Raw genomic sequence first — 21,141 nt, 5'->3', positions numbered from 1 at the left:
AGAATTCATAAGTATAACCCAAGCTACAGATTTTCCAGATTATAAGGAGCTAATCAATATCTGTTTTCTTTTCCTAAAAGAAGGATCACTTTGCAGAGGATTCCTAGTAAATTAACAGAATTGAGAGGTCTTCATCATGGTTTTAAGGGCTAGCATCAGGGGAAAAAAAAAATCCCTGTTCATTTGTTACTTACTTTACTCAATTCACACTTCACAGAAACCATCCATCCCCTGGTGAACAAACTTCCCTGCCTGTATCTGTTTTTTTACCCAGTCTTCTCCAGATCACAGACTAATTTGAATTTGTTGCCCCCATTCTGCTTATGAAAGCTCTCAACAGATCTGCAGAAGAAGGGCTCTCCAAAGGGAGTACTCCTTTGTTTTCATGTCCCTTTTCTACATTATATACAGTATAAAAAAAAGCTGTACAGTCAGAAACGTAGCTTCCAGCTCATCTAAGACAAATTAATATTTGCTAAAGAGCTTTGGAAGAAAGATGCATCCAGAAACATCAGTTCTCCAGATAATACTCATCTCTACTCTACAGTCCCACACAGATGCAGATTGCAAAAACAGAGCTCCAGTTGCTTCTAAAACAAGCATTGATATCAACAAAAGGAGTCCCTGCGGTTTTTTTTTTACATTTACCCCATTTAATGGACTGAATGCTATACTCCAACTTGTCCAACCAACGTTCCACTTCTGTTCTGTCATTGTTCTCTATTTCCTTTTTTACCTACTGCATCCTTTATAGAATTAAAAGAATTGTGATAGCCCTCAAGGCTGGCAAAAATCAACAAAAGTTCTGAAAATTATACAGAATGTGCTTGATGTATTAACAATTAGAATGTGTCCCATTTTTAGTACAAATGGACCAGCCAGTCTCATTAGGCTAATTGCAGTACAACCTAAGGAATATAGTTCATTGGGAGGGGTTTTTTGGTTTGCTTGTTTTTAATTCTGCTGGCTTTCCAAGCATCTAGGATCTAGTATATATATATAGAAGATCCATAAAATGTAACTAAAACCCAAAGTCACAGTAGGGTGTTTAAATTATCCCCTACTGTGTAATTAAAAATGTATCCTATTCTAATTTCCACTATCAGATTTTAAGGAAGCTTTTATAAACTGAAAAAAACAAATCATTTCCAATACAGTTTCACTTGAAAAGTCTGTGAAATGCACTTTTATTGTTTTCTCTAATTCATATCAAAACAAATACCCCTTGATTACTCAAGCAAAACTGAATACATGTATGAAAAGGGAAAATGTTACTCTGAGTAAATCTTCTTATGCTTTAAAAGTTATTTTCTTCAGGAAAAACAAAATACTCCCACCCAAACATCACTAATTGACCTCTTTGAAAAAGTTATAAAAATTTTTTTGCAGCCAGTGCTTGCTAACTCCAGGGCTAAGTTAGGAAGAATGAACAGGGAAAATGCAATGTTACAGGCAAAGAGTAGCTATTGAGAGTGACATGAAATGCCACATAGTTAAACATCAGGGCAAATGTTCAAGAAGACAAAATGCAAAAAAAGGGACCAAAAAATAATAGCAAACACATAATACAAAAAATCCAAAAGACAAATTATTTCCAACCATAATAAATCAATGTTGAATTGATTTGCTAAAAGCTTTTGCTTGATCTGCCCAGGAAGAACAACTACTCTGAAATGTGTATGTGCTCAGCACACAAAAGCTGTACTGCAGCTTGTTTTGACAAGACACAGGTACACCAAAACTCTCCATAAAGCCATCAGCACAAAGCAGAGTAGTTTGCTTAGGAGCTATTACTGCAAGAAGTTTTGAAGCTAAGTCTTCAAAAATAACCTTTCAAATAAAATTCATTATCTCAAATGAATGATAAACCTTTTAGGTAGCTGGCTGACAGCTAAGTTTCAGCTAGTTAGCTAAAAATTTTGTCACCAGATTTTAACTGAGCTGCAAAACCAAACATAGAAGAATCATAAATAAAATGTTCTTTCTTGTTCAAGTGAAGTCATTAGAACTAATGGATTCTAAAAAAAAAAAAAAAAAAAAAATCAAAATCTGAAACATCCAAAGTGATTTTCACAACATGCCAAACAAGATGCTTCAGCAGAACTGATGCCATGAAATCCATTTAGCAAAAGCATTAGTTGAGATACGAGTTCAGCTGATGCCTCTCACATTGCAGATATACTTTTAACAGGCTTTAAGGCAGAGAATCAATTTTCAAAATTATTACAACCAAGCAAGGGAAAATTAATGCAATACTGAGGTCTGGAATAACTTCTTGAACATAAGCCAATGCAAGGGAAGAGAGGACACTAACACACAAAATTTCTATCTGATGGGCCTGTGATTCTAGACATTATCTACCCAGGGCCAAAGTGCTGAAAAAGAGTGTTTGCTTTACATTTCTGACAAGTTCCATTACAGCCAAAATGAGTGGTTTTGCAATGCAGTAGGAAGAAGGCATGGCAACACTAAATTATTTAATGAAAGAAATATTATCCTAAAGCAAATTATATATATTAAAAATATTCTGTCACAAGAGCACATATATGTATAAACACATATATATGCATATATTTTTATATATATATATCCATACACTGCCCAAACAGTCAAAGGAAAACAAAATCCAAACCTGACTAAGGCTACTTAAGGGGAAAATTTTCTCCTGCAAGTAAAAAATATTCAATTAACTTTCTGTTATGTAAGCTGTATCCCACATGTGCAAAACACACACTGAAGATTATTAAAGCTGTACCAATTAAATCCCAATATAACCTGTCATATTTCTCTTACTTTTATTCAAAATCACAAATTCAGTGCCATCACCAGGCACAGCAAAAGACAATATGCAATATCAGATTATGCAAGGACCCCTATGTGAGTTCAGGTCTAACATTTTAAACAGAAGCAGTATTTGCAACCAGTAAAACAACCATGACTGAAGGCTGTGAATCTTCCTGTGCTTTGATTTTCTGCAAACATATGTATGTAGTGACAAGTTTATTACCTAAGGTTAGAAGACATGGAAATGCTCAGTTGGTGTTAATTTATGCAGAGCAAGTCAGTAACAGCAATACAAGATGAAACACGTTGCTTCTATAGCCATTCTACAGACAAGCAGGTATTCCAGTCTATAATGCATTGGTGGCTCTAACAGCATCTTCTACTGAATTAGCTCACAAAATGAGAGTTTGCCAGCAAGTCTCTGAACAATAGATTCCACCCAGTCTTCAAAAAAAAAAAACATCGGTGTTCAAAAACTACAGTTATAATCTGTAATTCTAAATTCATCATGGTGTTACCATACTTTAGGTTACAAGTGCAATGCTCATATGTACAAATATGCTCCTAACTGCAGATACTAAATGCTAGAGTTTCCACTGATATGTCAGGCAGCAGGATCTCTCCTCTTGATATATATCCACATGTCTTAACTCATATGGAATTGAAGATGACAGTGCAGCTTCCCAAAACCAACAGTGTTAGTCCTGCATTTCTGATAGGCATTTGATCTTACTCAGACTGTAAAAACCATCGTCATGTCCCAAACTTGAAGTTATCCATTCCAATGGCACAGTATTTTTAGAAGGACAGACAGTGAAATACTACAAAAATTTCCAATATTCTTTCTAAAGTGTGCAGATGGATACACTGAATAGCACTACACAGGTAATTAGCACTTTCCTGACATAACATCATGCCTTTGCTTATACACACACATGAGGGAACCTAAAATGATGTCATCTAAACATTCAAATTTCAGTTCCTCACACACGTACAAGCCCAAGGAATCTTATATTATCAAACTTCTCTAATATAAAACAGCCTTGCTGTTGGTAACCCATGGCACCACACAAAGTCCTAAACAGTAAAGTGACCGGTACAGCATAAATATTATACATGGGTGAATAAAAAGTTTTTTCCATAAAGATCTAGTTCAGAATATACTGTAAATGTTTTGCCTGTGCTAGAGACATCAGTAATGCAGTGATTATAAAACTGTGGTGTTTTTCTTTTCCTTCTACCTCAAAAGGTTACTGTCAATGCTACAACCATGTGATTTTTAAAACTGCTGACCCAAAGGTAGAAGGAGAGATGCAAAGTCACTTACTCAGACACAGAGAGGATGGTTTCTTTGCCTTCTTGCACTGAAATTTCAACATCATTCTTCACATGCTCCACCGTCAGCAGAGCTCCTTGAAAATACAAGAGAAAAGGATACTGAACTTCCTTCCAGGAGAGATACATTTCATAGTTACAACCAACCACTTACATCTCCTATCCACTAGGACCAGGTGACTGAAGAGACTCCTTCAAGTGAGAATGCCCAGGGAAACAAAAAAAAAAACAACCTATGTTCAGTCTCATATGCAAGAGGCTTCTTCTTGGCAATCCTTACAGCTCAAATTGATAATGTCCAGCACACAGTGATCTGCAGTGAGCTCAGCAAGGGTCAGCGGCGATACATTTTTGCTTCCTAAGAGTATGGTAAAAATTAGTCCTGTCCCCCAGTATGTGAGGAGAATGTAATCAAAAAGCCCTTAATTATTGAACAATATTACTAATGTAATCCATTCCAGCCCTAACACATGCATCAAAGGAGATCAATTACTGAACATACCAGCACTTTCATATATACCAGATCAAGGATGAGACTATTTTTAACCTGATTTAAAGTTTATGAAAAGATTAGCCATTCAAAACCAAGAAACTTTATCCATGTAAAAGCACAGGAAGCTTACACAGGTTTTCAAAGTAGTTCACCAGTGACAGTAAAAACTGGTCTGCAAAAAGAAAATAATTACTGAAGTTTTTAGGCTACACCATTGACTGGAAGACAGCTCTGTCCACATTCCAAGAGGCTTGATGCAAACCTGCTCTGATCTCGAGGCTCCACAGCACGACACAGCAGCTCAAACAAAGCACCAAGCTCACTTGGCTGCGTTTCTGCACTGGCTCTGCTCCAGGCTCATCTGCTGAGCACAGGCAGAGGAGCTTGTGTTCTCTAACTTTGCTCAGGCACGTACAAAGGCAGCAAGCTTTTGCACAGGAAAAACAGGAACTGTACTCTAGGTCTGGAAAGCCACCTAACCTGTAAAGTCTCCACAGCATGCTGTGCACTTTACCTTCCCCTGAACAATGCTCCAGCTACCAAGGCAGACGATACTAGAAGCTATAAATACACTGGCCTAAATACAAACCACTGGAGCTAGGAATTCCCTAGTTCTCACCTCTGCTCAGCTAAAAACCCTTCTTGTGGCATTAAGAGTAAGTCAAGGTTCTTCTTCTCATTCCTCAGCTATCCATCTGTGAAATTCAGGGTGACATCCCTTATGCAATACGTTAGTAAGACACGTAAGTATTTTAATAACATGCATGGAAATGCTTTGAAAATAACAAGTATTACGTGCACCAAGCTATGTAATTAATACTGATGACATTAAAAACTACTACATTTTTCTTGCACGGCAGACACAATGAAGAGTATGAATAGGGATGAGCGTGCTTGTCTCCTTGATATAAATGTTTCATCTGCAATATGTAACATTTCTGACACAATCATGCAATCTCCTGAAATTAACCTCCAGTGCCACACACCAGCTGTCAAACAAAATAAGTATCCAAAGCCCCTAAACCTGATGTTAATCATAATTCATATTGCATCATTTTCTTTTTTGGCAAATCAGTATAAACAAGTCTTAGGAGAAATGTTATTTAAAACATACATGCTTTTATACCTTGAATCAGTAATCATGCAAGTTGTATTCAACTCTGAAATCCATTTGGGAGTAACAGCAAGAAAAATAAATCAATAAACTACGATGAAGAATAGGAAGAAAATTTATTTTGAACAGCTACAACGAAATAGAGAAATTTTATGGAACACATACAAAAGATCGTTTCCAGATGGGTGGAAGTGCAATGAAGGAGGTTCTCACATTTTTAAAGGCAAAATAACCTCGAAAGGCAGGGAGCATCTGAGAACTTTCAGCCAGTTCCCCAGAGGGGAATTTTACCGGCGGATTAGAACTGAAAATGAAAATAGCAAGGCAGCGGCAGAGCTCACGAGCAGCGATGTGAACGAGGGCTGCACTGAACGCTCAGCCTCAACGTGCCAAGTCACCCGAGGCTGCACCCGTGCCCGAGTTCCGCAGCCAGAGCCGTGCCCAGCGCCGGCCGCTCCGCCACGGCCCGAGCAGCTGTCCAGAGGGACCCGCGGCGGGCTCACGGCCCCGGGGAAGGGCGGCAGCGATGGGACGGACGGGGGGAATGGGAAGGACGGGCACGGGCCCCGGTGCCGCCTCGCCCGGCCCCGCACGCGGGCACGGCCGGCGCCGCATGATGCAACACGGGCAGGAGGGAGCCAGGGAGGCGGGGAGGGGACAGAGCCCCGCCGGACCCCCGGCAGAGCGGGATCGGGGCGGCGCGGGGCGAGGCCCGGCCCGCACTTACCGAGAGGGGGACTGCCCGCGTCCACGGTGAGGCTCAGCGCCGCCATTCCCGCCGCCAGCGCCGGAACCGAGGGAGGCGGCGGGGCGGGGCGCGCAGCGCTGCCAACTCGGCAGGGGCCGGCGCGGCCAGGGCGGCCCGGCAGGACCCGCCCCGGGGCGGGGGAAGCGCTCGTCACTTCCGCGGGAGAAGCCGTAGGGGCGGCGGGGCGGGAGGTGAGGGTGTCCGGCGCGTCCCTTCGCTGTCGCGGCCCAGAGCCCGCCCGGAGGAGGGGGCGAGGCCCGAGCCGGAGCCGGCCGGAGGTGACGAGGGGGCGCACGAGGCCCTCCCGGCCGCGCCGGTGGAGCCCTGGGGAGCCGGCCGGGATGAAGGATGGGTGCTGGGTGAGGGCTGCCCTGCCCCTCAGCAAACCAGATGCCGCTGCTTCCCTTCTCACGGCTTCTCCGGCTGAGCCTTCCCCAGGGCTTTGCGGGCGCTGCCTGCCAAAGCCCTTAGCTGGATGTGTGGCTCGCAGACGTGGAGATGCCTCCAGCCCCTTTTCTATGTGTGATGATCCAAACACATCGAGCAGCGCAGCACATACCAACGCGTTTGAGTGCGGTGGTTTCACTCCTCTGGTTTTGTAGGATGTCACTTGTTAAACTTGTGACAAACATGCGAATTTTGCAGCGGGTCAGATGAGTCCTAGAACACCCCGAGTGGGAAGGGACCCACAAGGATCATTGAGTTCAACTCCTGGCCCTGCACAACGTGGTCCAAACGCTTTTGAACTCTGGCAGGCTTGGCACTGTGACCACTTCACTGGAGAGCCTGTCCCAGTGCCCAGCCACCTTCTGGAGCCTTGGAATGAATTACAAAATGCTGTGTCACCGAGTTTTTACAAGAGACTGGCTCAAATTCACTTTGTTGCAAGGACAATGCAGTGTCCTGTCCCTGTGATTCCCCCCACCTCCTATCTATTTTATAGATGTTACTGTAGCACCTAATGTGCTAACAGAGACATTATCAAATGCTTGATTGGTGAACAGTGCTTTTTGTGCAGTGGAGGTAGTGGTATAGCCAGAGCATGACTGCACATTATGTGCTGGTTTTTATGCTTGATTCTTGCTGCTGGGTTTAATTTCAACTTTCCCTACTCTTCTCTGTTAGCGGTTCTACAGTTTCTGTAAGCATGGAAAGTATTTCCACGAGTTTCCATACATAAGTATCTTTCCACATCATGCAGAAGCTGATACATGCTGTGTGTTCTACTCCCATTCAGGTAACTAAATGAGCTGACAGAAATTACACCAGAATTAGAAAGAGGTTTATGCTGAAAAGATTTTCAAACCTATTGCAAGTTTCAGATGAAAATAAGATTATAGAGGCAATAGATGAAGATTACTATCAGTGGGTTCTGTCCTTTGTATTTGAATTTGATTTAATGATTGCATGGAAAGAAGGATTAAGGCAGGCCTTTGTGTTGCCTGAGTTGTTCTACATTTTATCTTAACATGTTTTGCAAATTCTCAAGCAAATTTTGATGGGAATGCTACAGCATACAACTCAAAGAATGCTGTATTAGATAAAGGTAAAAATTATGTATAATAAATAGTGAAATCATTGTACTTGCTATTTGGTTCAAACTTCAGTCACAATCAGTATGTGGAATGACTAAACTTATAATGGGCCAAAATATGAAGAAGGTTCTAATTAAAGCAGGCTGAATCTGCCTTGCATGCTCTTACCAGTTATGCAATTGAAGAAGAGAAGAAAGGTAGGCTTTAGATCAAGGGATTAGAAGCACACATTGTTCCTATATATGCAGCTCTAATCCAGTGTCATGCTAGAATGAGGTAAATGCTAATCTTGCTAATTTATCTGTAAACATTAGGCTAAGAGGACCTCACTAAGGAAAAGATTCCTTAGATTCTTTTCCAGTGTGCACATGGAGAGACAGGAACACTTCAGCAAGAGTTGCCTTGTTCATATCTTTTGGTGGCAAGATGTTCCTGCTTGTTGGAAATAGAGTTGGCTTTAAGCCAGTGAAGTCATATTGGTGTAACCCTAATGTGAGGAAAGGATCTTATCTAAGGACTTTAAGTGGAGTTGTTGAATATATTGTATGATGACAGGAGAAAGAAGTAACTTGAACACACTGGAAAACTGAATTTCAAAACCTTCTTCTGTATGGAAGACAACTTTTTATACCTTGAGGCACTCATGTAAAGATAGCTTGTGTGGATGAAGAGTGTAGTTATTTAGAAGACCTAATCTTGTGGGCAGAGAGGAAGAGAGAAAGGGTGCAGTGCACCTTGCAGGCTACTTTGGCTTTCATGGTGCTGGCAGAGGGTAAGGGAAAAAATCATGTGTGAGAGCTTAGGGATTCAGTCTTTATGTAAGCAAGCAGCTGTGTTCAGACACCCTCCCTGAGACCACCTGCCTGAGAACCTGACATAGGTCACTCTTTTCTCCACAAGGAGAACAGAAAGAAAAGCAAAGCTCCATGTTGTCTGTTGAAACTGGCATGCCTCAATATGTATCACATTGATAGGGAAAAGGAGGCCCTAGGACTCCTTCATTTGAGAGTAAGGGACTTGAGTCACAACATCTGGAGAAAAGAAGGGGCACAGATGCCTCACTGCTTCAAGAGCATAATTCAAAAATCCTAAATTCAGCTTGAAGAGACTTCAAAAGGGTTTGTCTAAGTTTCCAATTTTAGTTAGTCATACGTAATTTACCACTGGTTCTCCTTTGTGTTCAAGTGGACTGGGCAGTTAAATCCTGCTTTCCTACCAGCCACACCTATGGGAAAGCTGACTGAAACAGGGTCTCCAATTCAAAGTTAATTTTAGGTGATCTTGGCCCTGTTCTTTCCCCTCCTCTAACATGCCTGTGTTCCACAGGCAGGGGAAATGGTAGTGTCAACTTCCTCAACACTGGGGCTGTTGGAAAGGAACCTGCTTTATCTCAGAATTTGGACATGGAAAATTTCCAAGTCTGACTTTTCTGTTATTCCCAAGTATGCAAAGTGACCTTGGCTTTGGATGCCCAAAGTGCTCCAAGACTACAGTGGCATAAACCCTGAAAAATCATTCAAATCATCATAGAGGTGCTAGGAACTCCTGCCTTTGTCATGCTTCCTTGGGTTTCCAACTGAACTGTTCTGAACTCTGCTGTATGTACACTTCACTGAGCCTCACTGAACCATGAACCCTTATTTGAGATTTCCAGGCCCAACTGCATTGTGTCCTGCCTTCTGCAAAACTCAGACAACCCCAACTGGCCATCCCAAAACTCAGTGAAGACCAAAAAAAATTCAACTGCCCCTCTAAGAATCAAAATTGGCAACTTTATAACAAATGGGATCATCCATCCAGGCAAATGCTTAGTCCATTTGTATTTAACACAATAACCCTTATTGACAACAAAAACCATTGAACAAGATCAGGTACATGACTTAACATGATTTTGTGCTCAGAATATGAAGATGATTTTTGGTCTGCAGTGTTATGATTAGCAGTATATTACACTCAGTCATGAGGAAGAAAAACTCCCAAAGAATATAGAAAACTACTAAAGAAACATGACTGTTTTGATGTTGTCTGCTCAACACAGCCAAACAATCTGATCAACAGATACTTAGAGATTCTGTATGATTACTGAACACCTTACTGAAAGAATTCAGTTCAGATTCTATGAAACAGAATTTCATGCTCAGTCATCTTCTTCCTTTCTTTTTTACCAAGCTCATTTTCTCAGCCTTCCAGGCCAAGTGAAGACTCTTCCCTGCTTTAAGGCACAAGAGATTCTTTCACAGTGTTTGGAATGCGACTGGCATAGTAGTCATAATTTCTCAAAGTGGCAAGGACCCCAGCTGAATTCATGTGTTTCACCTCCTTGTTATACTGAAATGAATTTCCACAGATATCAGTTAACTTGCCTGGAAAAAAAAAAAAAAATTCAGCAAAAAGGAGTTGGAGTCCCTTAGTTCAAGTGAAATAACTAAAAGCAGTCTTTGTGGTACACATGCCTGTCTTCAGATAGTGAAGTATCTTTGCTTCCAATTTAAGTACAACAGGTTTTATATTGACTGAAATCAAATAATTAGTGGGTTTATTTTTTTTTTCAACAATACTTAAATTCTTTGTGTCCCAGAAAAAGGAAAACATCTCTCTCTCATGGATTACTTTAAATGCTTCCTGAGTAGCTTTTACGTTTGCCATTGACAAGCGGCAATGAAAAATCCTCAGCTCAAGTAAAAACCAGGGTAACTCTATACCACAAACTCTAACATAGTGTTGAAACACCCCAGCTGGTTTTAAATGAGATTTTAGGAATCACTTAGCAGGACAGATCTTTATTCAAGCTAATGTAACCAGGAGATTTCTACCTACCAAAGAGGCTAAATACAGCACTGTGCTGCCCCAGATTGGTTGGGTTGCTTTGTGCTTGAGCTAACCCTGTTTAAAATTATCCAGAGTTATGAACACTACAGGCTGCAGAGGAGTTCAGTAGTGTCATTATAAAGCCTGTTGTCCTTGCTTGACAGAATTTAGGAATCAAACCCCATAATTTGAGCATATGGTGGTAAAAGGCCTATTATTGTGGAAAGAAGAATTTAAAAAAATAATACTACTTCAAATCTTCAGTAGTGAGTCTTTTCATAACTTTCCAAGCCCTTTAGCCTCTAGATAAGTGAAGTGTCTCATGTTGGTTGGAGACCATTAATTCTATTGAATTATATTAATGACTCAATTTTGGAGTTTGTACATCCAAAGAACAACAGCATGATTTGACCTATTTTTGTTGGTTTAAAGAATTCAATGTCCACATATTACATAACGTGTTACTAATAATAAACTACTATACTCTGTTAGTAGGACAGCAGATTTTACTGTGAGATAGTAGCCAACAGGAAAAAGAAAAGGGGCATTTGTTTTGAAAATATTAAAATGAATATACCTTAAATTAAATTTGGGGATTTGGCTTTTTTAATTATGTGACAGTTATTGACACATGTATTGTCATTTTTCTTTCAATGGAAAGCATAACTAACTTCAAATTAATGCAGTGTCACTTATCCTGGAACTTTGAATGCTATTAACTTACCTCCCACAGCATGTAGGATAGCTTCAGGTGCACATGTATCCCACTTCTTGCACCCAGGACTGGCAAATACATAAGCAGATGCTTTGCCTTCTATGAGTTGAATGATCTGTTACAAATAGAGTTGCAATCATTGCAAAGGATTTAGGAATTTAGAAATGGGTAGAAATAACACCAGGAAGTGAGGATTAAATTTGTTTATTTAAGTACTGATAGTCAGGAAAGGAACACCAGCCATTTCCTTATTAATATTACAATAAATGCATTAAAATTTAGAAGCTATACTGTATCACCATTCCCAGTTCAATATTTTTGATTGTTATATATACAGTCTATGGGATGAAAATCTGCTCTCAGTTTCAGAAACAAGAATTTGCTTCTTGTGCAAGTACTAAAAGAATAAAGTGGAAAATATATACATGTTGTGTTAGTGCCTCTTTGGGTCTTGCACATGTTGGAGAAAAGAGATGAGAGGGTGTGTTTTTGACAGCTATCACAAAACAGCTTTAAAACCTGTACCAAATGAATGTTCCCAGTATGCAGAGAAATTTCACAAAGGAAATATCACTGTATGCTTATATTTTTATCCTTTAAAATGTGCTGTTAGGTAGTTGGAACAAAAGCTGTATTAACACAAACAGGAGGACATGTCCAATAACTGAGATTAAACTGAATTTCCATTTAGTCATTCTGGTCTTACAACTTTGTATTTTCACCCCTAAAAACAGAATACTGGGGAAGACAGACGTCAGCCATGACCAGCGTGGGCACTGGTACAAATACACCTGTGCCAAATTCTCTCAACCTCACAGCAGACTGAATGCTAGGAAGAGAAGTTGTGTGGGGTAAGGTGGAGGAAGTCTCCCCTGTATGTTCATGCAAGTAAGCAAATAATTTCTTTAAAAAGTCGTTTTATTTTTTTTGCAAAGATGCCACCTCGCAGTAAAACCAGAAGATTGGGAGTTTTCATACCTTGTTTCCTGCTCCTCCAACTCTGATGACATGGTCTGGGTTCAAGGCAGCGATGCACTCGTTCACCAGGGCACTGCTGTGGGAGCGCGTGGTAACCACGATGTGTTTGCCAGCAGGAGCTTCTGTCAGCTGAAAGCCAAAGGCACCCATGCCCAGCACTCCCCAGATTGTCCTGCCCAGCACAGCATTAGCTCCTGCCTGCAAAAAAAGCATACAGTGATGGTTAATCACACTGATGAGCAGTTAAAGCACAAAGGGAAAGGGTACCTCGATGCATCTTGGCATATCAGGGAGTATAACATTAATACTGGGCTGTACATTTAAACAGTGGCACTTAAAAAGAACTACTTGAGAGCCCAGAGTGAGAAATTAGCTCCCTTTCCCTATAAGGCAATGACATCATTGACCCTTTTCTCATCTGTGACATTGTGGTGGTGCATTACATCCTGCCTCCAGTGACTGGCAGATTGATATTTGTATATTTCTGTACTTGGGGCACAATCTGTAATTGAAAGTATCTTGTAATTTGAAATGTTTTGTGATGCATGTCACACAAAATACGATAGTATTACATCAGCTCAAGGGCTTTTTCTTTTAACTCAAATAAGTTTAATTAATTAGGCTGTATCATGAGCTCCCCCAATAATACTGAAATAATCTCCAAATATATAAATGTCTGTAGGCTGGCCATCCTGAAGCCTGGCATGATACACTCTAACTGAGCTGTCAGTGGCAACTTGTGCTTGGTTTATTTAGGGCTGCAGATTTATAGCAGTTACCACACATTGGAAATGCACCCATTGCATGGATTTACTAAAGGATTTCTAGCAAAGACTGCAGCACCACTGACCTGTACTTGTTTTACAGTAGGTACTTTATAAGGACTGTAGTAATTTGCACAGTATATACATAATATATTCTGTATCAGTGCATTACACCAGCCTCATGATTCAGTATAGTTGTTAGTAAGTTTCTGACATTCAGTTCCTGGAAACCAACATTTAAAATTATATATATATTTAATTTAAAAACCCCAATAGCTTACATTACAACATTAATTCCATTACATGCCACATTTCAGTTGCAAGTGTGCTAACTGAAATAGCTTAGGAGTCACATTTAGAAATCACACAATGCTTCTAAATAAATCAATGTTTTAATACCTCATAGTTGTAATATGGCTGATTAATAACTCCTGCTATTGCTTTGCCTCCATAGGCAATTCCAATGAGAACTGTTACATGGTCAAGGAGACCTGGACAGAAAAAACAGCAATGTAGTTAAGCTTAAAAAAGAGAAAGATCTTAATAAAAATATAAACCTCCAATAGAAGTCCACAAATCAGTATGCAGAGTGCTATCTTAAAAATGCAAATAATAATCAGGATTCTCAGATGTTAATATAATTTTTTAGTCATTTAGCTTTAAGGTCTGCTAAAAAATGCCCCAGATAGAGTTCTTTTAATAGAGCTATGTTATAATTAACACATAATGAGAAGGACATTTAAAGATACAACTACACAGCAGTATATGATGACATTCTTCTGTAATTGTGGTGGGAGTTCTTTAATGCTATTCAAAACTAACAATTTATTGACAGTTGTACATTTCTCTCTCCAAAAAGGGAAAAAAATCTGCCTAAAAGATTTTATATTAATCAACTAAAAGATGCACTAGGAGGCAAAAGCGTATTTCAGCATATGGTTTCTTGGAGGCTTTTCTTTTTATTTTTGCTTTTCTTTCATTTTAGGGTCTATTTCTATGGATAGAAACCCCACGACTGAAAAATCGTGATTTGTGGCAGGATGTTTGTTTCATTTTGAAAGGGCTACAAGTACAGCTGTGGTATTTGGGTTGTTTGAGAGGAAGATGCAAATATAATTGAGCATATTCCTGTTTGAAGGGGAGATTTAGTCCTTCCACTCAAAGATATACAAAAAAATATGTAAATTTAACTAAAGACTCAAGACAACCAGCCAGCAGTCAAAGGCAGCTCTAAAGTGATAAAAACTGGTCAGTCCATCAGGAATATTCAGTACTGGTTAGAACTGAATAGAGTGAATAAATACATTCCAAGCACTCAAAAAGTACAGAAACATCAGCCATATGAAACCATATTGTAAGTAACTTCTATTATAAAACTATGCATTATGTATGCTACTGTATTACTACTGCTATTTTTTTTATCAAGATAATTAAAAGAAAATCCAACCTTCAGTGTACTCCTTGGTTCCATCCAAGGGATCAACCCATATTACAAGCTTTAAGAATAAAAAATAAGGGAAAATTAACAAATACAAATCATGTAAATTAACACTCAAAGTATATATTTTACTTTAGTGCTTTTATTTCCTTATAGGAGTAAGGAAATAAAGAGATCCAAAGTTTTAGCAATATTATATGGCTGAAGCCTATAACAGTATTTTACACCAAAAAAAAAAAGTCTAAGTATTGACTGGAATGTCTCAGTAAATCTCTTAATAGAAGTATGAAGGTTTAAGCTGAAATAGAAAATGAGATTACTTTCATATGTCCAAACTAGATTCCTGCCAAATTAATTTGAATCACAAATTGTAAGAAGCCAATTTCCATTTCCCATTACTGCAGACAGGAGCATGCAGCATTTGTAGCTCTGGAGGTGTGATTCTCATGACTACATTTTAGCTTTCAAACAAAAAAGAAAAACTGGCAAATTGAAAAAACCTTTCTTCATTATGCACTCTTAGCTAAAATTAGAAAGTAGTATAGATAATGTAAAATATTAAGCATTACCTCTTCCTCTTTAATTCCTGTGTACTGAGCAGGACAAGGTTTCTTCAGTATTTCTTCACAGTGACCATTTTCAATTAAATCCTCAGTTACATCATCAGTGGGCAGCTCCTAACAAAAGAATTCTCAGAATTATTAGAAAAATGTTTTGGACTCACCTCATTTTGCTTTAGAGCTGTGTATTTGACAGCAGCTTGAAAAAGCTAAAGAAATGGAAAGGTGAAAAGGGATGGAAATACCTTTATTTGTTGCTTTTTGGGTTCTATTTTTTTTAATTAAAACTAAAGTTTTCCTAAACCCAGCCAAAGCAAATTCCAGTGCAAGCTGCAGCAAGATAAACTGTTAGTGTGAATAAAGCAGGTACTTACTTCTTCTCCTATGATTGTCACCTTGGGAAACTTCCGTGCCAGGGAAGCACAAATGCTCATCTGTACCAGTCGGTCAGCTTTGGTCTGCAAGTCATTGGGTCCAGCCTGTCCAAGATGGATAGGTGAAAAAATACACCAGTTCAGTGGCCCATACAGCACTCTGAATATCTGCTTGTAATCTAAAAGAAGTCTAATTTGGTAAATCTTCAACCCAGTAAGTGACCTTGTGAAAGGCAGGCTAAAAACTGCAAGAAGCAGAGTTTTCCTGTGCACCCCAGAGCTAAGACAGACTGCTCTGACGGCAGAACAGTGGATTTGGTGCCCCAGGGTGACATAAAAAAATGACTGCAAGCCTTCCCTATGTCAGATAGCTAGACATATATTCCACACACACAGAGTAATTTCTTAAATGTTAATTAACAGCTAAATGTGAAAGTAGGTAACTTATTAACACTTTTTAAACCCTTTAGGTCTAGAGATAGAATCCCAGTAAGAAATAATTCTGTTAGCATTGGAATTTAGAAAAATAGTTCATCTAAGATTTGCATCTTAGTTGTATCAAACAAAAATTCTATCTGCTTGTATCTTATTAGCTGACAACATGAAAAGTGTTTTATCCAGCTACTGGAATTAGCCATGGGAATGGGATATTCTATTTAGAATCGTGTACTGGGTTAATTTTTGCATGCTCAAAACTAGTCTGTCCCTTAGCCAAGTGACAATTTTATGAAATTTGACATTTTTCTTTGAAATTTCCCTCTCATCCCCTAATTAATTTGGTTGAAATTGGTCCTGAATTTAGACTCAATAAGATAAATTTATTGCAGAGAATGTCCTTTGTTCCAGGACATGAATCCAATAAACAGTGTAAGTAGTTCTTCAGTGTAAGAATGGGGGACAGAAGTGTCTATCCCAAGTGGGGGATGGAGGAAGTACAAGCACTACCAAGAAAAGCAATATAAATGGAAGCACTTCTGTTCCTTTCTGTTCTGCATCTCTTCTCTTCAGACTGCAAAGAAAGGCACATGCAGAAGTCCTTTTGCCTTCTTCCTCTTCCTTCAGCAGCCACCTTTGGCAAGAAGCTTGCAGGAATTTCAAGATCTCTAGTCTCTCAAACAGGAACCTCTTCTATTGGTCATTGCTTGCAATCTAATTCTGTCTTTGTAGTATTCATTCTTCAAAAAATTTAAGACTGTAAAACCAATCTTACTTAGAACCAATATCACCTGTTACATTTGATGATTTTTGAATAATGTAAATTCCTGGGGTACCTTCAATGTAAAGACCAAGAATTTTTTTAATTATGCCCTTAATATTGTTACATATCTGTAAAGCTAGAATTAACTTCTAAAGTTAATTTCACCTATTCTGGTACTGTAGTCAAAGCAAAGATCCTGGCTCATCAGTGCAACTTACTAAATCACAGCAAATTAAGAACTTTATTACCTGTTTTCTTTTTAGAATTAAATTTGAATTTGATTTAAATCTGAATTTATTTTGAAAATTTTGATTTACAATAAAAGCTAAGGTTCTTTTTTGTTTTAGGAAATCAAACACTGATGTATTCTAATCCAAAATTCAGCAAGAGCATGGTATTTTAAGCTGTATTATGGATGTGAGAGCATAGGTATAGTGTATTTTCTGTTAATTTCCTTATTATGAATTTTGAGGTGCTATGCAAACCTTGTGTTTGTGAGGGAAATCTGGACAAAATTATGGTGTTTCTTTTAAATGTACAAGTGTTGTTTAGAAGTACTGGTCAAAAGACACTTTTCTAGGGCTATTTCAATCCTTTAAAAAGGAATATTTGTTGTAGGTGGTGGCAGGGGAGGTGAGGGCTGTATTTCTTCCCACAGTTGATTTTTAAAAATACCACTTTGGCTTGTATCTAACTCAAGATTAACAAATGAAATTAAACTGGAACAAAGTAAAAGGTAATACCTTCTCAACTATGCCCAGATCTCCTGCAGACATGACATTTCTAACAATTGTTGCAGCTTTTTCTGCAACAGAGTATGCTGAGGCCACCACACGCATGAGAAGAGCTGGAGAAGCCATGCTGAATGCTGAAAAGAAACAAAAAGCAAACTTGAACATTTCTCTCTTCAACAGAAGAAAAACAGTAGAGTATTTTACCTAACATTTCAAACAGAGTAGAAAGAGGAAAGTGGGTTACTGCCAGTAAATGGCAACGAGGTGAGCTTTGGATTTTTTTTTAAAAATACAATTAATGAACACAAGGATGTAAAGCTATTGTAGACAAGATCTTCCAAATACTCAAGTTCTGTCTGACATTGAACCTGGTTCTCACTAAAATAGAATGACATTAAAAAACAACAACAGCAGCAGCAGAAACTCTTATCATAAATATTAAGAAAGAGTCTACACACAGCACTCATTTTTTGCACACTTTGAACATCAGTTCATTTCTTCAGAACTGAACCTACAATTGGTTCGTGCCCAAAACTCCAGCACAAGACTACCAGACAGGATGACATCAACAACTTTACTTACTATTCCCTTGTTTAACTATAAAATAGGGGTTTGTAGATGGCCAATTGTGCACACAAAGTAGGGTAATGATATGCAGATGCTGCTAGCTTGTATGCAAAAGCTGAATTTAGCCATCTGAATTTAACTGTCCTTTTTGTATTTGTTTAACTTCTCCTGATTTCTTTATGGAAATCAATTTCTATCTTCCTGCCTCCCTTCAGCACTCTGTGTTCTGTCATTCTTAATACTGCATTGTCTTCCTCATCTGTTCTCCAGCACAAACCAGTGCAATTCACTGGACCTTCAGTCACCAATAGAACCAGAATACCAATAGAACAGCCATCACCCTTGGAAAGGCTGGCATTCCTCACAGCTTTTCTGGAGCTCAAGAAAAAGAGGTATTGATAACCACACTGCACTTGTTTAAAATGCAGAGATAATGGCTTTTTATGTTTTTCTATTAGTTATTTCTGTCTGTGTAGATGACACACTTTTTGGCTTGGCCTCAGATGTGTGACACACTTCCAAGGAAACCCTTGAGCAGAGCCAGAACAAAATACAGAGGAACTCACTGATCACCTCACAAAAGAAAATATATTATGGGGGAAGTGTAATATAACAATCATATAATAAATACTGCAATTGCAGCAAGTCCTGCCTAAGTGGCAATAGGTCATTATACAACACCTTTCCTTTCTTCCTTGACAAATGAAATTCATGGCTGTTCACAAATCAGCAATGTCAGAGGTATCAGAATCCCAAATTTAGCCAATTTAAGAACTTTTTGACCACTTCAGTAACACAATACCTGTACCAGTAAAATCAGAAGCACTCTGAGGCTGAAAGAGTAGAATGACTGTGCAAGCACATTCAAAAAGCACAGTTGCTAATGTTAATTATTATGTGCAGCTGATGGAGGGGAACAAAGTGCATTGGAGTTCTGTAGAACAGCCAAGGTCCATACCCAAAGTAACCCTGGACAAGTAGCAATGGTTACAGAGGAACTTTTGGAAATGGTACCTGTGGCAAAAAGCAGCTCTCAAACAATTGAAAGTTGCAGAGCAAATATATATCATAACACATGAAAAGCCATATACTGTTTTAAGTCTACACCATCATGTGGAACAAGTTAGCATGAAGGAAAATAATTTATTCCATAATGAAAATATACGGAATATGAGAATTTCTGAGAAGGAGTTAAAAAAGTAGCATATTAGATGGAAAATTTGGATTAAAGAATTTAAATGAATTATCAGATGAACATAATTAACATTCTTTGCTCAGCTTCTCAAAAAAAAGTCATTTGACCTCTCACTGTACACTTGATCCTACTTCAAAAATGAGATGAAAACGTGTTTTAAAGTCTTGACTTACTTTATGTTTGCATAAAATTTAAAAAGACTCAGAAAACAATACAGAAATACTATCTTGCATTCTTGAAGCTTGACCCAAGGTATTTTTAGGTTCATTTTTCTTGTCCGTACTTAGGGAAAACAAATATACTTTCTGTGGTGAACCCAAGATCTCCTGGCAAACCTTAAAATACTTTTATGAAAAGATAAGTTTTATTAGAAGAAACTGAAATGAGAGGTGCAACACCCCTTCCTCATCACTCTGGACTAATTACTTAATGAATTGCAAAGTATTTTATTAGTGCAAAGGTGCCTTAGATTTTTACAGGGCTCCATCTCCTGTATGGCGGGTCTTCTGGTGTATTGGACCTTTTTGATTAGATAAGTGAATGCAGTAGTTGCCTCTAAGATTTTCACCTCTGTAACTTTTTGATCTCAAGTGAACTTATTTATAGGTTTATGGCACATTCTTTCTGATGAGGGCAATGTCTAATGTATACTTCCACAAAGCACTTAAGAATATATTGCGTGCTTTGGACAAAAATAGTTTGACTCCTAGAAAACTGTGCAGTTTACAAATACTGCACAGCAATTATTCCCTCAAGTTAAACTTGGGTATCATTTTCCTCTAAAGATCTTCCCTCCTTTCTTCTAGCCCAGCAACTAAACTGTTCAATGGTGTTGCCAAATCAGCCGATTCCGATACCTATTGAAATTATTGAGTTCTTGTTCTACTTTTTAATTCTGATGTATCTAAGTCCTACAGGCTGACAACTAACTTATCAAAGCACATATTACAGATTTGTTAGTGGTTCTCATTCTCTTTTATGCAAACTTCCATTTTCTAATTTTATGGTTTTGCATGATGAAAGGAGCAAGCAGACATCATACAGAGCATGTCCTTAAATCCAAGTGTTAAGCCATTATTTCATTCTTAGAACTCTTCAATGCCTAAGCGACCACAGCTCCTTATTTCTTTACAATAAACTTCGGCCCACACCTAATAAAAGTTTAACTCTCTATTATGTAAGGGAGCAATATTTACCCAGCAGAAAAAGGCTAGGACTCAGGGTGGGAACCCCATTGAGGTTCACCTACAGACTTCCAAGCGGGAAAGGGCTGTGCTAGCTCATTTCACCAAAGAGTAAAACAATGGAACCTGTTCCCGATTCCCTTGCCATGACAGTCCCGGTGGCAAAGCGCCTGCAGGGCAGCGCGGCCGGAGCTCGGAGCGGTGCCCGCGAACGCACCCAGCGGAGCGCGGCCGGACACACCACGGCTTGTCAGGGATGGCAGAAGCGGCTCCGCTGCCGCAGCCGCCAACTCACCGCGTCCAGCCTCGCTTTTCCCGTGATCTTCACCGGCCCCCAGAGCCCGGCACCGATCGCCGGCAGCGTGCGTGGCGCTCCGAGCCCTTCGCGTTCGTCCCCGTGCCAAGGAGGGACCCACGCCCCAGCACCGCCGCTCCCCGCCCGCAGCGCACTGAGTCCTCTGCGCCGGCTCCCTCGGAGAGGACTCGCTGCCTCTACTGAACCCCCTGGGAAGGCCCCGAATCCTTCCGGCTCCGGGCGGGGCTCAAGATCACGCCCGGCCCGTCGGGAGCGCCGAGCAGTCGCCGTGCCGCCCGCCCGTCGCGGCGTGTCCCTTGCC

General features: G+C 39.5%; 2 protein-coding genes across 7 annotated transcripts in view; both read right to left on the bottom strand.

Moving 5' to 3' along the window:
• EPRS1 (glutamyl-prolyl-tRNA synthetase 1) overlaps positions 1-6,555 on the bottom strand; it is a 37,514-nt gene extending 30,959 nt beyond the window's left edge. For all 6 annotated transcript variants that reach the window (XM_058800705.1, XM_058800707.1, XM_058800710.1 and 3 more), the window contains exons 1-2: positions 6,454-6,555; positions 4,112-4,196 (exon numbers count right to left, since the gene is read on the bottom strand). In XM_058800705.1, the coding sequence (XP_058656688.1) occupies positions 4,112-4,196; positions 6,454-6,499 (131 nt within the window). In that variant the 5' untranslated portion in view covers positions 6,500-6,555. The remainder of the gene's footprint in view (positions 1-4,111; positions 4,197-6,453) is intronic.
• A 3,206-nt stretch (positions 6,556-9,761) lies between these two features.
• On the bottom strand, positions 9,762-21,034 carry BPNT1 (3'(2'), 5'-bisphosphate nucleotidase 1). Its single transcript, XM_058802317.1, has 9 exons — positions 20,820-21,034; positions 17,588-17,712; positions 15,647-15,751; positions 15,282-15,389; positions 14,722-14,770; positions 13,674-13,765; positions 12,511-12,708; positions 11,542-11,647; positions 9,762-10,372 (listed from the first exon to the last, which is right to left on the bottom strand). Exons 2-9 carry the CDS (start codon positions 17,702-17,704, stop codon positions 10,224-10,226), a joined length of 924 nt encoding a protein of 307 aa, XP_058658300.1. The 5' UTR covers positions 17,705-17,712; positions 20,820-21,034; the 3' UTR covers positions 9,762-10,223.
• Positions 21,035-21,141: the final 107 nt, after the last annotated feature.

Source organism: Ammospiza caudacuta, chromosome 3, assembly GCF_027887145.1.
Source record: "Ammospiza caudacuta isolate bAmmCau1 chromosome 3, bAmmCau1.pri, whole genome shotgun sequence".
In the NCBI taxonomy this organism is placed as follows: Eukaryota; Metazoa; Chordata; class Aves; order Passeriformes; family Passerellidae; genus Ammospiza; species Ammospiza caudacuta.
The sequence above is the reverse complement of the archived record's forward strand: the minus strand, read 5'-3'. Positions and strand labels throughout refer to the sequence as shown.

Coding starts and splice junctions, on each gene's coding strand:
- BPNT1 (XM_058802317.1), bottom strand. CDS start 17,704: ATGGCTTCTCCAGCTCTTCTCATGCGTGTGGTGGCCTCAGCATACTCT. Junction 15,752..17,587: donor ATCTGGGCATAGTTGAGAAG/GTATTACCTTTT, acceptor CATCTTGGACAG/GCTGGACCCAATGACTTGCA. Junction 10,373..11,541: donor TATCCTACATGCTGTGGGAG/GTAAGTTAATAG, acceptor TTTTTTTTCCAG/GCAAGTTAACTGATATCTGT.